This window comes from Nannospalax galili, unplaced genomic scaffold (assembly GCF_000622305.1).
Source record: "Nannospalax galili isolate Female #2095 unplaced genomic scaffold, S.galili_v1.0 scaffold1138, whole genome shotgun sequence".
NCBI lineage: Eukaryota > Metazoa > Chordata > Mammalia > Rodentia > Spalacidae > Nannospalax > Nannospalax galili.
The window spans coordinates 2,462,094-2,478,196 of NW_008342297.1; the positions used below are offsets into that span (position 1 = coordinate 2,462,094).

Genomic DNA, 16,103 nt, shown 5'->3' on the forward strand with positions numbered 1-16,103 from the left:
GCTCCTTTCTTTTTCCAGTTCCATCTTTGTGAAGAGAAGTCAAAGGTCCTGCTCAACCATGGCTGGCTTCGGAAGCATAGAGGAAATGTTTCCTCTGTGTTGACTCTCCTCTTTGTAGACTGCCTTCTCCTGTCGTCCCATCTCTCTTGAGCTCTTTCTTTCCCTTTATCCCCTAGGTTCCTTGTATAACCTTCCCTCCCTCCACCCCTTAAAATAACCCCATTTTTATCTATATCTCCCTTGTTAACACCTGTTATTACAGTACATTTTGAGAGACACTCATAGTCCCTGGAACTTAGTCAACCTTGGAGGGCAAAGAGTAAAATTTGTCCTTTATGTCCCTCTGACCAAATTAGCATAGGCCTCAAAGTATGGCTGTTAAACATCCAAGAAGGTACTTTTTAATTACCATGTGCTATGTAGATAAAGCTTGGGCAAAAACCAAATGTTCTCAGACAACTTTCTCTGAGTCTGTGTTACTAAACTTAGTATAACAGTTTCTAGTTCCATCTATTTACCTGCAAGTTTCATGATTTGATTTTTCTTTATCACTAGTAGAATGTCATTGTGTAAATGTACCACCTCTTCCTTATCCAGTCAATGGATGAGGGACATTATGTTGTTTCCATTTTCTAGCTATTTTGAAAAGAGCAGCAGCAAATAGAGTTCATTAAATATCTTTGTAGTAGATATTGAGGTCCTTTGGTTATATGTCAAGGAGTGTTTTAGGAGTTCTCTACACTGCTTTCCATAGGGGTTGAACCAGTTTGTAGCCCCACCAGCAGTAGGTGAGCATTCACCTTTCCCCACATCCTCTCCAACATTTGGTATCATTTAGAACTATGATAATAGTTTTTCTTTTCTTTTCTTTTTTTCTTTTTTTTTTTTTTGTTTTTTTTATGTGATGTATGTGTGGTCCATACATGTGAGTGTTCGGGTGTGTGTTCAGAGAAGGACATTGGGTACCTTTCTCCCTTGCTCTTCACCTTATTCCTTTGAGGCAGGGTTTCTCATTGAACGGTCTCCCTGTAGCCCAGCTGTCCTAGAACTCATGTAGACAACATGGGTGCACTAACATATATGCAGGCAGTATGCTCATACACATAAAATAATAAAAAGAATGCGGAAGTATAGAAATCTAAGCCTATGACTTTTAAGCTAGCCATTATTGGTTAATATTTAGGCAGCTTCCACATTTTGTTTTGCTTTTATAAACAGAACTGAATCTAGTGATCTTTCTACTTAGGTTATTCTTTACATGTATAAGAAGTACAAGTACAGTTTATGTGTTAAAAGGTATGAACACTTAAATATGTTGAGAATCTGAAAAGATTAAGCCAGTTTGTACTTAACAGCAGTAGTATATGAAAATGCATGTGTTTTTCTGCACTAAAACATGACAGACTTGGCTTTTATACATGTAGTAGTTAGGTAGTAAGGTATTCATTTGTGTGAGATCCAGGTATACAAAATGCACTTTAGCACTGACCTCTGGCTTTTTAGTATTGCAATTTATTAATCAAGGTTTTGGAACTTCAGTGTTGCATAATTTTAATAATGCCAAGAAGCGTATCTGGTAGTTAACTGATTACTGCCTGCCAGAAGGTAAGTTAATGTGAATGTTTCAACCATTTTTCTTTTTATTAAGCTTTACTAAATAAAATATAGCATAAAATTGATGACTTTTGAGTTACGTGCTTCCTTTTATGGTAAATCTTCCATTTTGAGGTTGGCTTCATGATCATATACCTATAAACTCAAAGAAAACTACACTGATAATTTCTAGAAATTACTTGAACAAATTATAGTGAATAAAATGGTGAAAAAGTAAGCAATAAATATGTAAGGTAAACATTAAAAATTAAATGCTAAAAGTAGAACATTTTAATGAATTACATATTTTTCAAAAGAGAAATTTTTTTAGTTGTATCATTTTAGTTGATTTGGAATATACACACTACCGAGTACTAAAATATGAGTTGAGTTACAGAACTTTTTTCACGTACACTCTGAAGTTCATTTTTTTTACGGGGGTTGGGGGAGTAGGGGGCTAGTACTGAGAATTGAACCCAGGGCCTTATGCATGCTAGTGAAATACTCTGCCACTGACCTATATCCTCAGCCCTTTATTTTTATTTATTTATTTATTTTAAATTTTTTTTGGTCTTTTTGAGACAGTGTCTCCCTGCAGCCCCAACTGGCCTAGAACTCACTATGTAGACCAGCCTGGCCTCGATCTCACAGTATCCTCAGCCCTTTAATTTTTATTTGGGGATAGGATCTTATGAAGTTGCTTGAGCTGACCTTGAACTTGTTTAAGATAACCTTGACATTAAACATGCAATCCTCTTGTTACAGCCTCCTGAGTTCTGGGATTGCCTGAAGTTCATGTCTTACTCCCCTGCTTAGGAGTGTCATCCATTCATTTTCTTCATTATACCACACCCATGTACTTGTGTGCAAATGTGTATTATTTCAGGTGTATAAGATTTAGTTAATCTGTTACCATTTTTGTTTAAACCATCCTGCAGAGGTCTTGTTCAAACGTCCAGGAGTTTTATATTTTATAGTTCATTTAAAAATTTTTTTATAGCCAGGTGTAATGATGCACACCCTTTTAGTCCCAGCACTCCAGAGGCAGAAGCAGGTGGATGTATGTGATACTGAGGCCAGCCTGGGCTACAATAGTGAGTGAGAGTTCCAGGCTAGCTCTGGCTATAGGGAGACCCTGTCTCAAAAAACAAAACAAAACAAAATAAAAAATTTTAAAATAAGTCTTCCTGTTGAGAAGTATTATCACTAGACATGGCTTTAACATTTGGCAACCATTTTACCCATGTGGCTGCCCAGCCTTTACTCTTTCCTCGAGGATGCCCACCCCTACTCTGTAATTGGGCTTGACTCTATTCTAGATTGACTCTGGGTTTAGGTGCCAGGGTAGTGGCTAAGTGACTGGAAATTTTCACCTTTTCCCTCATAGATTTATTTATTTATTTCCCTTTTTTGACACAAGGTGTCATCAATGTAGCCTTTGACGGCCTGAAACTCGATATGTAGACCAAGATGACCTCAACCTCACCGAGATCTACCTCCCTCTGCTTCCCAAGTGCTGGGATTAAAGGCGTACACCATCATACCTGGCCTTCATATAGAGTCTTATTTGATCTTTGCCCGTTCACTTCTGATTTCTACCATTCTATCAAATACTACTTGGAGTTGCTGAATTGTTGAACAGAATGAGACCAGAAGAGCAGCTGTCCTCTCTATCATGCTACTGTTGCCTCAGAGCTTATGACCATCTTTTCTCTTTAAGTTAAAGACTTAAAAGTGCCATTTAAAAAATAAAAGAACCTTATTGTAATAAATAAATCACATAACTAGATTACCTCTCAAATACACACTTGCCCATTCCCAAGCGCTATACATCTCAGCAAACTTCTATACAGTAAGAAAATGTGCCATTTTAAACCAACCCTCTTTTATAAAACCTCTGCTGTCTGTTCACCCTATCTGCTTCTGGATATAGAGAGTACTTTTTTTGTTTTTTTTTATACAATATTTCCTCAACAAACCTAGCATTGTGTAAGGTATTGGTTATCAATTCTCTTGATATGAAATGTCAATTTGAAATTGTCAGGTAAACTAGGTTTTGAATGATCTCTGTGTCGTGCAGTTATGGTTTCCCATTGCTCATAGTAATTAGATGCCATTTCATTTTATACCTGCAGTGGGAGGTGGGGAGAAGCAACATGTAGCTTTGTGTGTTTTATCCACTTTTCCTTTTTTTCTTGTTTTTCTTTCTTGTTTTTTTTTTTTTTTTTTTTTTTTTTTTTTTTTTTTAAAAAAAAAAAAAAAAAATTTCCATGTCTGTAAATAGTGCCGCTGTCCTGCGATTGACAGGACGAGGAGGAGGAGGAACAGTGGTGGGGGCTCCTAGAGGTCGAAGTTCTTCAAGAGGGCGAGGTGAGCTATGTGAAAAAAATAATTATGGAAGAAGAGGAGGAAGAGGATAGGTAAATTGCTTATTAAGTATTTTGATGTCTGGTTATAAAACAAACAAACCTCCCTTTGATGTTGACTGCATGTCCTAAACATTTTCTGCAGCATTTCTTGATATAATCTCTACTGCCTCTGATTAGGAGCAGAGGAATACACTTGTAGTTGTTTAGATTTGAGCATGGAGGAAGTCTAGACAGTCCCAGTTACCTTCTGAAGACCTTTATTATCCACATTTTTCATCCCTGGAGCCCTATTCTTTTGGAGCTAGAACATTCTGAGTTTTGATAGTTGGACCAGCACTGAAATCCCTCTGGGTTTCTCAGCAACGCAGAATTCCTTTACGAGGGCCATGTGCCAGAAGTTACTTAGCCATAGGGGATCTTTAGTGAAAACTACCTTAGTACTTTTTAGGTTCTAGACCTAACAACAACAACAACAAACCAATTAAGAGGCATTCACATATATGATGAATTTATGTCTTTTCTCAGGAAAATAATTCTTAATTTGCTGTTACTTGGTTCTTTGATATCATTTCTTGTTTTGTAGTTACTGATTTTCTGTTAGAGACATTCTTGACATTTATAATATGAATATTTTCTTGAGCACTTAACCTTATGTTGCTTAACATAGCATTAGCCCAAACATATGTTTTAAATTTTTTCTAAGAGCTGCTTTAGATAAATTGGATGTTGGCAGTGACTAAGGCTCTTGTCTCCACATTATAGATGAGCATGATTATGGGTGTGGCATTTTCTCAACTTCATTTTTTAAAACTGTATTTTTAAGGTTATTTCTTAGGAATAATTTATACGCAGTCTTTATAGAGAATGTATTGTTCTTAGTAGTCCATTCAGAATGTGACCTGCACGTTTGTGAATGTTGAGGGAGCTGACTAAAACTTGCCCTTGTTTTTCTAAGTATGATCATTAAAGTTTCATTTTTTTTCTTCAGAATTTATCTATCTCTAGAACAGTAGTTTTTAATCTGAATAGTTGGTAGACTCATCTTTAACTTTTAAACACCTCTGCCACAAAAATTTCCATGGTGAAAGCTAGAATTGTTTGTTTGAAATGTTGAACCCACATCTCAGTTCACACACCTGGTTAGGTTCCAGTGATCTAGGATTGCCTGTTGGTGTTGTGACAGTGTTTGGAGATGTTATTGGACTGCTTAAGAATCTGGCCTCTATGGTCATTTTTTATGCTTTCCTGCTCTGCTGTAGGAGGGTAGTAAGAAGAGGTTGCAGTTGCAATCAGATAGTTTTCCTTCCTTTGCCTTTCAAGGGAAGCAGGGGAATCTCCTTCATCAAGAAGTGCAGACCACACACAGCTACCATCTGGTCTTTACAGGCCTTAAAAAAACCTTAACATATTAAACAAACGGAGAGCTGGGTGTGGTAGTACATGCCTGCAATCCCAGCACTTGGGTGGTAGTGGCAGGAGGATCACTTGTTTAAGCCTAACTTTCAGCTATATCGGGAATTTGAGGCTAGTTTGAGCTACCACACTGTCCTACAACAACTGACCTTTCCAAACAAACAGAAATCTTCAAAGCAACAACAAATGGAAACAAGTGAAGGATTGATGAGTTTCTCCCTGCTTTTTGATTTCTTTAAAGTGAGTTTTGCAATCAGAGTTTAAAGCCTGTGAAATGTAAGTAACAGTTGAAGGCACAGAACTAGTCAAGTGAATGTGCTGCCAACCTGTGATTCTTAGGGCTTTATATATTTTTCTTTTCTCTTAAAAATATATTTTATTATTTTATGTGTATAAGTGTACCCGAATGTATGTAAGTACACCCATGTCATACAATGCCCAGGGAGGTCAGCATAGGGTGTTGGATTCCTTTGGAACTAGAGTTATGGATGGTTGTTAGCCACCATGTGGGTCTGGGAATTGAACTCTGGGAATTAAACCCAGGTCCTCTGCAAGAGCAGCCAATGCTCTTAATTGCTGAGCCATCACTCCAGCCCTGGCTTTGAATTTTTCACTTACTAATTTTGACTTGTTGGTGACTCTTGTGACTTTGTTGTTTTGTTTTGTTTTGTTTTGTTTTGTTTTGAGACAGGGTCTCCCTGTAGCCTGAGCTGTCCTGGAACTCACTATGTAGACCAAGCTGGCCTTGAACTCACAGAGATCCTCTGCCTCTGCCTCCTGAGTGCTGGGATTAAAGGCGTGCGCCACCACGCCTGGCAACTTTTTATTTTTTTTTTTAATTGTAGTATCTCCTAACTTAAAACAAAAACAAAATTGGTATGCAAATGTACTAGCTTCCAGACTTCAAAATATCCTGACCTGGTAAAATTTAAGTGAATAAATGGTTAGTGAAAACAACATAACATTACTGTTGTCCTGTTTTATCTGATCTGGATAAAATAAAGCAAATCCACATAGCTGTTGAGGACATTGTTAGCATTATTGAAAGGAAGTCAGAATAGACAGAAGTCTCAGGTAATAGGACAGGCATTTAAATTTAGGTTGGTGGCATTATAGTTTCTCATTTATTCTTGTATGGGAACTACATTTATAGATCATTTAAAATTGACAAGTTGGGAAAGCTCTAGAATCTGAATCTTTCTCATGTGGCCATTAATGAAGCTTCAGTCACATAAGCAGGAGCAGTGCCAGTGCTAGCCAGAGATGGCAGAAAGTATTTTGTGCTGGTCACCCAAAAGTTATATTTTATATTCAATGTATTTGTAGAACAAAATATTTTCTTGACGGTGATTCTGTGTAATGGGTTTCCCGAGAAGATTATTATTATTTTGGTCTTTTTATGAGACAGCGCCTCCCAGTAGCTCCAGCTGGCCTGGAACTCACTATGGAGGCCAGGCTGGCCTTGAACTCACAGAGATCCGCCTGCCTCTGCCTTCTAAGCGCTGGGATCAAAGGCATGCGCCACCACACCTGGCTGAAGATTATTATTATTTTTTTTTTTTTACTTTTTTTTTGGGGGGGGGTTCTTTTTGAGACAGGGTTTCCCTGTAGTCCCAGCTGACCTGGCACTCTCTATGTAAACCTCACTGGCTTCCAACTCACAGAGATCCACCTGGCTCTGCCTCCCAGTGCTGGGATTGAAGGTGCGTGCCACCACACCTGGCTTATTTTTTACTTTATAAAATTTTTTTTTATGTGTATGAGTATATTGCCTACATGTGTGTAAGTGGCTGAAGGAGGTCAGAAGAAAGTATTCAGTCCCTTGGAACTGGAGTTATGGATAGTTGTTAGCCGCCACATGGGTTCTGGGAATCGAACCTGCATCCTCTGCAAGAGCAGCCAGTGCTCTTAACTGCTAAACCATCTGTTCAGCCCCTATTTTATTTTTTGAGAGAGAGAGAGAGAGAGAGAGAGAGAGAGAGAGAGAGACAGACTGAGACTGACCGACTGTGGGAATGTGCATATGGGTGCAGTTTCTCTTATAAGCCAGAAGATAAGGTGGGTACCCCTGGAACTGGAGCTATAGGCCGCTGTGAGCCACCCAATGTGGGTACTGGGACTGAATTCTGGTCCTCTTATACCATTTATTCATTTGTTCGTTTGTTCGTTCATTTATTTATTTGGTCTTTTTGAGACAGGGTCTCCCTATAGCCCCAGCTGGCCTGGAACTCACTATGTAGACCAGGCTGGCCTTGAACTCACTCCCTGTGCCTCCTGAGTGCTGGGATCAAAGGCATGGGCCACTGTACCTGGCTTCCTCTTACACCCTTTTTTTTTTTTTTTTTTTTTTAAAAAAAGACATTTTATGCATATGTTGAGTTCCTGCATGTACGTATGTACAGTAACTATGTGCATGCTTTGTACTTATGAAGCCAGAAGAGGGTATCATATCCCCGGGTGCTCTTAACCACTGACCCATCTCTCTAACCCCAGCTTGAACTCTTATGCATTCTTAACCACTGAGCCATCTTTCTGTAACACTGAGAAAATGAATCCTTCTTTTTTGTTGTTTGATCTTTTAGAGACAGGGTCTCCCTGTAGCCACAGCTGGCCTGGAACTCAGAGCTAGCTCCACCTGCCTTTGCCTCTAGAGAGCTGGGATTAAAGGTGTGTGCTACCACACCCAGTGAGAAAATTACTCTTGAACAGGAGAGGGGACTTTTCCCCCCATCCTAAAATCACTATTATGGAGGACTGTTCTAGTATTAGAGTAGTTTTGTATTTAATTATTTTAGAATTGTAAATAAAATGTATACATTTTCTGAAGGAGAAAGAGAGCAACTTAAATTCTGAGTTGACTTTAGGTTGACTTAAGTGACATTGATGAAACTAGAAGATAATGTTCAGATTATTACAGTTGAACTATGGTCCTCACTTTGATTTTATAGAGGAAGTAGATGCTTAGACTAGTGAAAAGGGTATCCATTGTTCTAAGATTACCCACATAGTATTCTGTGCATTATTTTAGGATTTGATAAAATTTGAAAGTCACAAAGTATAATTGTATTCTGAGTCAGTTCTTGTGACAGTAAATAAGTAGAACAACTATATGAATATTTGAAATTATTTGACTGAGTTATATGCTTTTATTCAAGCTCTATTTGGGGTTAGGGATATAACTTTGTAGTAGAACATTTGCCTAGCATGTGCAATATGCTGAATTTGGTCCCTAGCAGCACACACACACAGACACAGACACACACACACATACACAGACCCATTGTTTTTGTGGGGTTTATTGTTTACTGTGGGAGAAACTGAGCTAGGAATGATTGCTAAGGTTTTTTGGTTATAAATATACCCCTAGACTTCCTCCTCGAGATTACTCACTTGTGTGTTTGATACAGGTGATATATATTGAGAAAATTATACAAAAAGTATAAAGCTAGAGGCGTATACTGCCTGCTGTCTGCAGCTCCTGCAATTGGATGTCTATCCTTCCTGACCCTAGCTGCAGCAATGTCTAAATGAATACTTTTAATTTGTATTGTTCTTCAGTATGTTTTTGCCATTTAGTAACAAATAGTTTCAGTTACCACCAATACTTTATTTTCTTTGACTTCATGGTAGTCTGTAAATTAAAATTTATCAAAATTTATTTATCCAACCCATTATTAAGTAGGTTGCTTCTAGTTTTTTGAAATGGTAGTAATAATTTTCATACACTTATATAGTTATGCCTTATTTAAAAACAAGATACATTCTGATAAAGTATCATTAAGTGATTTCATTATCATTGCTCTGTGAACATTTATTTATACAAGCTTAGATGGTGTAAGTTAATCACTTGACTTGGCCTCTATGCAATTAAAAGACAGTGTAAAATGATGTGTTTTACAGTGCTTAAAATAGAGCATGGCATAGTGTAGTAAACACATAAATCAGTAACATAGCTGCCTGTGTGATCACATGCCATGAACTATATAATGTGTATGCTGTATTTTATGTGACGGGCAGTACAGTGGATTTCTTTATACCAGCATCACCACAAATACTTGAGTAACATAAGACGTCTATAGGAAGTTTTCAGCTCCATATAATCTGATTGGACTATGGTTATATTAAGCAGTGCATGACTTTATTTGCACATTTGTGAAATGTTTTCTTCTCTTTGTCTTTCTGTTTTGTTTCTCCTTTTTTTTCACTCTTTCCTTTCCTCTTTTCCTTCCTTCCCTTTATTCTTTTCCCATTTCCTGTCCATCTTTCTGTCTTTCTTAGGCTTTTGGAATCAGTCTTGAAATAGCCCAGGTTGGCTTTGAAGTTGCAGTCCTCCTTCCTCAGCTTCCTGAGTGCTGAGATTTGAAGGGGTGCACCACTGCACTTAGGTCTGTGAAAGTATTACTATTGGAGTAAATTTTGAGAATTGTAGGGTCACAGGTTGATAACCAAATTGCCTTCAGTAAAGGCCAATTTACATTTGAATCGCAGAGCTCTAAATCTCTACAATTGTACATTCTTACTGGCTCTGTGGTTTGATTGATAGTCTGGTATTTTCCTTGCTTCAAGATTTGAATAAAGTATGAAGGATATCTTTTATCTTTTAAGGAAATAGTTCATGAAACTGATAATTTTAGAATTTTTTTCTGGGATTAGATAAAGTAGCTCAACTTTTGATCTTGCCGGTTTTCACGATAGTTTCTCTGTTTACAAATTCTCCATATCAAGATTTTTTCAGCCAGGGGTAGTAGCACATGCCTTTAATCTCAGCACTTGGAAGCCAGAGGTGAATCACTGAGTTTAGTCCAGCCTGATCTACATAGTGAGATCCTGTCTCTCTTCCTTTCAACCTGTCCCTCCCCATTTTTGTTCTAAGATTTATTGAAAATAATAAAATATTCAATTTACAGTAGTTTATTGATGTTAGCATTTGACTAGTGACCTTTCTATTGAAGAGCTTAATGTTGATATTCTTTGTTGTGTAGGTCTGGGACTCTTCTATTACTTTATTTTTTCAGCCTGTGCTCCAGCTACTTTAGAGCTATCATAGGTCTCACAAGTCAAGATTCATCAGGCCATGCTAAATATTTAAATGTAGACATCCTGCTTTGTATAGAGACAGAAATTTATAGATTAATCTTTGGTGTGGAATATATGCTTGATTTTTGGTTTTTGACAATTGTTTTTTTGTTTGTTTGTTTGTTTGTTTTTCTATCTTCTTATTTTCAGGCAGAGGTAGAGGTGAATGTGGTTTCTACCAAAGAAGTTTTGATGAAGTAGAGGGTGTGTTTGGTCGAGGAGGAGGCAGGGAAATGCATAGATCACAGAGCTGGGAGGAAAGGTAACTAAAAGTATCCAGATTATAATGTAAAGATTTGTTGGTATATAAAACTCACTTAAGCAGGGGGCCATGGTACATAGCAGGGGGCCATGGTAGAAGCCCCAGGTTCGAGTTACTTGAGAGGTGGAGGGAGGAGATTCTTGAGTTTGAAGCTATCCTTGGGCAATTTAGTGGTTTCTTGTCTCAAAAAAAAAGGCTAGGATATAACCCAACAGTAGCTGTCTTGCCCAGCACCGTAAGGCCCTAGGTTCAATACTACAAACAAAAGAAAACAAAACAAAGCTTACTTCTTTTCTTGAGCTGGGCGTGGAGGCACTTTCCTGAAAGTACTTGGGAGGTTGGCAAAAGAATCCAGGCCAAAATGAACTGCAGAGTGAGTTCTGTAGACATACATAAGTGGGGTAGGGGTGGTGGTGATGGACCACCATCTCCCTCCCCACCCTCCATAAAGAAAGAAATTCTCAAAACATAGAACTTACTGATTTTCTGCTTTTCACAGAGAAGAAGCCTCTGTGTACTGTTAAAGGACTTCATTTTCTACAGAAGTTACTAATTATATTTTTAGAAAGATTTAAATGATTTCTTATTTAAAGCTGGAAGCGTGAGTAGATTACTGCATTAGTGTGAACATAGATAATTAAATTGGTTATTTATTAATCAGTGGGAAGCATTTTCATTTTGCTGGTTGGTGTGAGTAAATGCAAAATCTCTGTGTTTGTGACTTTATATGAAGTCTGGCAAGATGAGTGAAGGCAGTTCATAAGAAATGGAAACAGGCCAAACAGGTGACATTGGTCTTCTATGATGCTATATTCACAAATAGATTATAATTTTATAACAAAGTTAATGATGAACCCTTATCTGAAAATAAAAATAGAAGAAAAGGGTCAGGGTTGGGTTCAATCCTCAGGACCACAGACAAAAGAAATTTACTGATATGGAAAAACATTGTAAAAACAACATATAAAACTAAGTATCATACATCTAACATTAATGGTCTGCTCATTAGAAGCTATTTGGTAGGTGAGGTGGGAGAGTTTTTGTTTTCGTCTTTATGCTTTTCTCTGTTTTCTATGTATTAGGCAGTACCTGTGCATTTGTTTTAAAATTTGAAAAAAAGAACTGTTGTTAAAAGAAGATAGGAAAGTAGGAATCATGGATGAGATATCTATATGTTGCTTTCAAGCCTTCTTTGAAATTTATTTTGTCTTTTTAAGGGGTGACAGGCGCTTTGAAAAACCAGGACGGAAAGATGTAGGTAAGGTTCTTACTATTTTGAAATACTTCCTGGACTTGCATAGTATTAATGTTTAAGGCACATACATAGGAGTAAGCTCAGTCAGCTTGGTGGCGCATGCCTTTAGTCACAGCACTCTGGAGGCAGAGGATCTCTGTGAATTCAAGGCCAGCTTGGTCTACATAGTTTCAGGCCAGCTCAGGCTACAGGGAGACTCTGTCTCAAAAAGACAAAAAAAATTTTTTTTTTTTTTAAAGAATAAGCTCATTAAAAATTAATTTAGTTACCAGTAGGTGGAGCTATAACACTGCTTGCACTTAGTATTCCCTGGTGCTTAGTCATGGCCTCCATTGTGTGAAACCAGGAGGGAGCACAACCATTGGGTACTTGACATAGCACATCAGGGCTGTGTGTTCTCTGCAAGGCATGCATTTTACATTAAGCTCTTTTTTGAACTGAATTTTCATATTGGAACGAATCTGATTACTTCTTTTCTAGTGTGGATAGCATCTCCCAGGGGAGAAGTAGAGAAGATGCTGGAACCTTTGCTTTTGTATTAGAGGGCAAAGGCTAAAACTAGGAGTGGTTTTACTTTAATCATTTATTGGACCTTTTTCTTTTATTGTATCTATGCGCATGATATGTGTCTGGGACACATATTCCATAACATGCATGTGGAGGTCAGAGGACAACTTTGTAATTTTGCAGAGTTGGTTCTCTCCTTCCACCTTTATGTGAGTTCTGGGGATTGAACTCAGACCGCCACACTTGCATGGCAAGTGCTTTATCACTGGCTCACCTTCATTTTATTTTAGTTTTCTCTATATACTTTTTTCTTGTGAGAAAAAAATTTTATCATAAAGGTGTCTATATAAGAGGAACTTAATAAGAAAAGATGACCAGTGTAAATGATGATTTAGTCAGTTTGTAATGTTGATAGTTTTTCCTACTGATAAATTGTCAGTATATATTAAAATTTGCGAAGAAAAAAAGCCAGTTCACAGTGTTGTTACGGTCATGAAAATTGTCCACAGTTTGTATCTTCCTACAACTAGCAGGAATCTTCTCATGTTAAGTCTAAATACTACTCACAGACTGAACGTAAATTGTTTTGCAAACAAGGACGTTATGGCAGTAAGTTTCATTTCACTTCTATGTAAAACTCATTTAAACATATCAGTGATGTAGTCTTTTCATTATCCATGGCATTGGGACTACTTGGTTCATATTAATGAAATAACAGTAAATGAATGCAGCATGAAGAAATTTGGGGTTGACTAGGTAATTGATTGAAACCTTTATCCATATTTAGACTAGTGAATGAGTACTACCTTGAAAGACTTGCCAGAATCTCTGCTCCCATTTCTATCTGATAATGAGTCAGTACTTAAAAAAAGAGATTTTTCTTTGTGTCTGTGTGTTTATGGCACCCAGGTGTCCAAGTATCCTCAGAGGACAGAAGAGGTCTTTGGATCCCCTGAAGCTGGAGTTGGAGGTAGTTGTAAGCCACCTCAGCTGGGTATTGGGAACCGAACTCTGGTCTTCTGGAAGAGCGTCAAGTGTTCTTAACTGCTGAGCTGTCTTTCTCGCCCCCTTTTCAGTACTTTTGCCAGTGAGTGTGGAAAGATGATGAAGGGTAGTTTAAAGAGTACAGTATTTGAAATCAGAAGCTCTTGTGTATTCTAAGCTCTTAGATATTCATTAGTCTCATAGGAAAATGAGATAATATCTTACAGAATTTTTAGGGTTAAATAAGAATATATGAACTCATTTATTCAGCAAGTGCTCTTAACTGTTAATGCCTCCTCTCCAGTCTTCCATTGCCCATTGTGTTCACTTCTGAGGCCACATCTTGCAAGGGTCATACTTTGAAATAGGTAGCAAAGGCACTTGAAGCCTGGTGGTGGGAACTGCAATAATGAAATGCAGTTATTTGGATAGGAGACAAAACTGTGGGCAGGACTGAGGAGGGAGAAGGGTCACTGCAGTACTTGCTTATCCATCAGTTGAAAGAAACTTGATTTGACCTGCATAAGTTTCAAGGTCAGAAAAGGGTTTAGGAGAAGAATAGGAAATGAGTTTTATCAGGTCACTGCAAATACTTGCTTATCAATCATATGAAAGAAATTAGACTTGACCTTCAGGAGTTTCAAGGTTGTAAAGAGCTGAACAGTGGAAGATTCAAGGAGGCAGGTATTTAATACATTCTTAAAAAGACCTAATGAAGTTGTCTGAAAATGATGTGTGCCTTGGAGTAGTAGGGAATTCCTTTGGTGAGATTAGCTTGATTTTTAACTTGAAACATACTCATGTTTCAGTGCTGGGGATGGATGACTATAAAGCTTTTTCTTCATTGTCATCATTTATTTGTGGTTATTAAATGAATTTAATTAATTTTCATAGCCTGTATTTTGAAGAGTAAAGGTTCTTTGCACTCTATTTTTGAAAAGGTAAATCTCATAAAAAAATTGACATGAAATGTAAAAATATTATAGACGTTCATATGCTGACTACAAGTGTACTAGAATACTCTGTCAGTTTCCACGCATTGTAATATGCTTTTTTGTAAGATGGTGAGTTCAGGCTAGCCGTTCAGAATTCTGATCTTTTATTTTTGTGCATAACCTACATTTGTTGAAAGTGTTACAGTTTGAAAATCTGTTAGCAGGGGGCTGGAGAGATGGCTCAGCGCTTAAGAACACTGGCTGTTCTTGCAGAAGCCCCAGGTTCGAATCCCAGCACCCACATGGCAGCTAACAACTGTCCAGTAATTCCAGTCCCAGGGGATCCAACAGCCTGTCTGTCCTCCCTGGGCATTGCACGACACGGGTGCACTTACCTACATGCAGGCAATACACACATACACATAAAAAAAATAAAACATTAAAAAAAAAAATCTGTTAGCAGTTCTAATCCTCTCCAGGATTAGTAGTACTAAACTGGTTTATTGGGGCAAACTGATATGTTGATCAACTGTGAGATGTCCTACGACATTAAGTTAAGACAATTCAAATATTAAAGACACTAGGATGACTTGCTCTTTTTATTTTTAAAATTGTGTGAGTTGTGTGTGTGGAATGTGTGTGCTGTGCGTACCCTTGTGTGTGTGTCTGTGTCTGTGTCTGTGTCTGTGTGTATTCCCACACATATGAGCAGAGGCCAGTAAAGGACGTTCCCCTATCATGCTCCGCATTGTTCCCCTGGGATAAGGTCTCTCACTAAATCTGAAGCTGTTTTGGCTAAGCTGACTACCAGTATGCTCTCTAGGTGCTTCTGTCTCCACCCTCCAGTGCTGGGGTTACAGGTACACATGCCCATCCCCTTCCTTTTTACATGACTGTTGGGGATTTGAACTCAGTCCTTGTGTTTGTGCAGCAAGTTGTCTTACCCACTGAACCATCTCCTTAGTCCCAACTTATTTGCTTTAAAATTAGAGAAGGTTCATACTGTGTATTTGCTTTTTATATATTTATTTTTATTTTTTGGTCTTTTTTGAGACGGGGTCTCCCTGTAGCCCCAGCTGTCCTGGAACTCGCTGGGTAGACCAGGCTGGCCTTGAATTCACAGAGATCCTCCTGCCTCTGCCTCCCGAGTGCTGGGATTAAAGGCGTGCACCACCACGCCTGGCTGCTTTTTAAGATTTATTTATGTATTAATTTTGATGCTGGGATCAAACCAGGGGTCTTATGAAAGCGAGGCAAGTGCTCTGCCCTTGAACTACAGGCCCAGTACATGCATTTGCTTTAGATGTGAAGAGAAATGGGTGGAATTATAAACATCTGGCTAAGAATTGTGGCCTATTCCTGTATATATCCGTGGGAGAATGTGGCAGTGGAAAATGGCCTGTGACATTAGATTTATAATTCCAATTCACTAGGAATTGATTGCTGCACAGGAGAGAGATTAGTTCTTGTAATCATCTTGTAGTATGTTACTAAACAAAAATGATCCACATGATATCAGTCATTCAGTCAAGTATGATTAGTGCATTTTGGGTTGAAGTTCTTGGATAGACATTGATAACTGTAGTTAACAAATGTTTTCTGGCATCTGGTGGTATGCCCTTTTTTCAAACAGAAATGAAGGTTTAACATTTTTTGTAATTGCTTATCTTTAGTTTGTTAGAACTGTCATGCTTTCTGTACCAGTATCC

At 37.9% G+C, this 16,103-nt stretch overlaps 1 protein-coding gene across 6 annotated transcripts in view; it reads left to right on the top strand.

The window, feature by feature from the left end:
* Window positions 1-16,103, top strand: part of Gigyf2 (GRB10 interacting GYF protein 2) — a 146,800-nt gene that overhangs the window by 53,270 nt on the left and 77,427 nt on the right. For 4 of the 6 annotated variants that reach the window (XM_008838103.2, XM_029565948.1, XM_017799373.2 and 1 more), the window contains 3 exons: window positions 3,850-3,963; window positions 10,602-10,713; window positions 11,931-11,971. In XM_008838103.2, coding sequence (XP_008836325.1) covers window positions 3,850-3,963; window positions 10,602-10,713; window positions 11,931-11,971 — 267 coding nt within the window. Of the gene's footprint in view, window positions 1-3,849; window positions 3,964-10,601; window positions 10,714-11,930; window positions 11,972-16,103 lie in introns of those variants that run through there. The other 2 variants (XM_017799374.2, XM_029565949.1) reach the window with 1 other exon arrangement.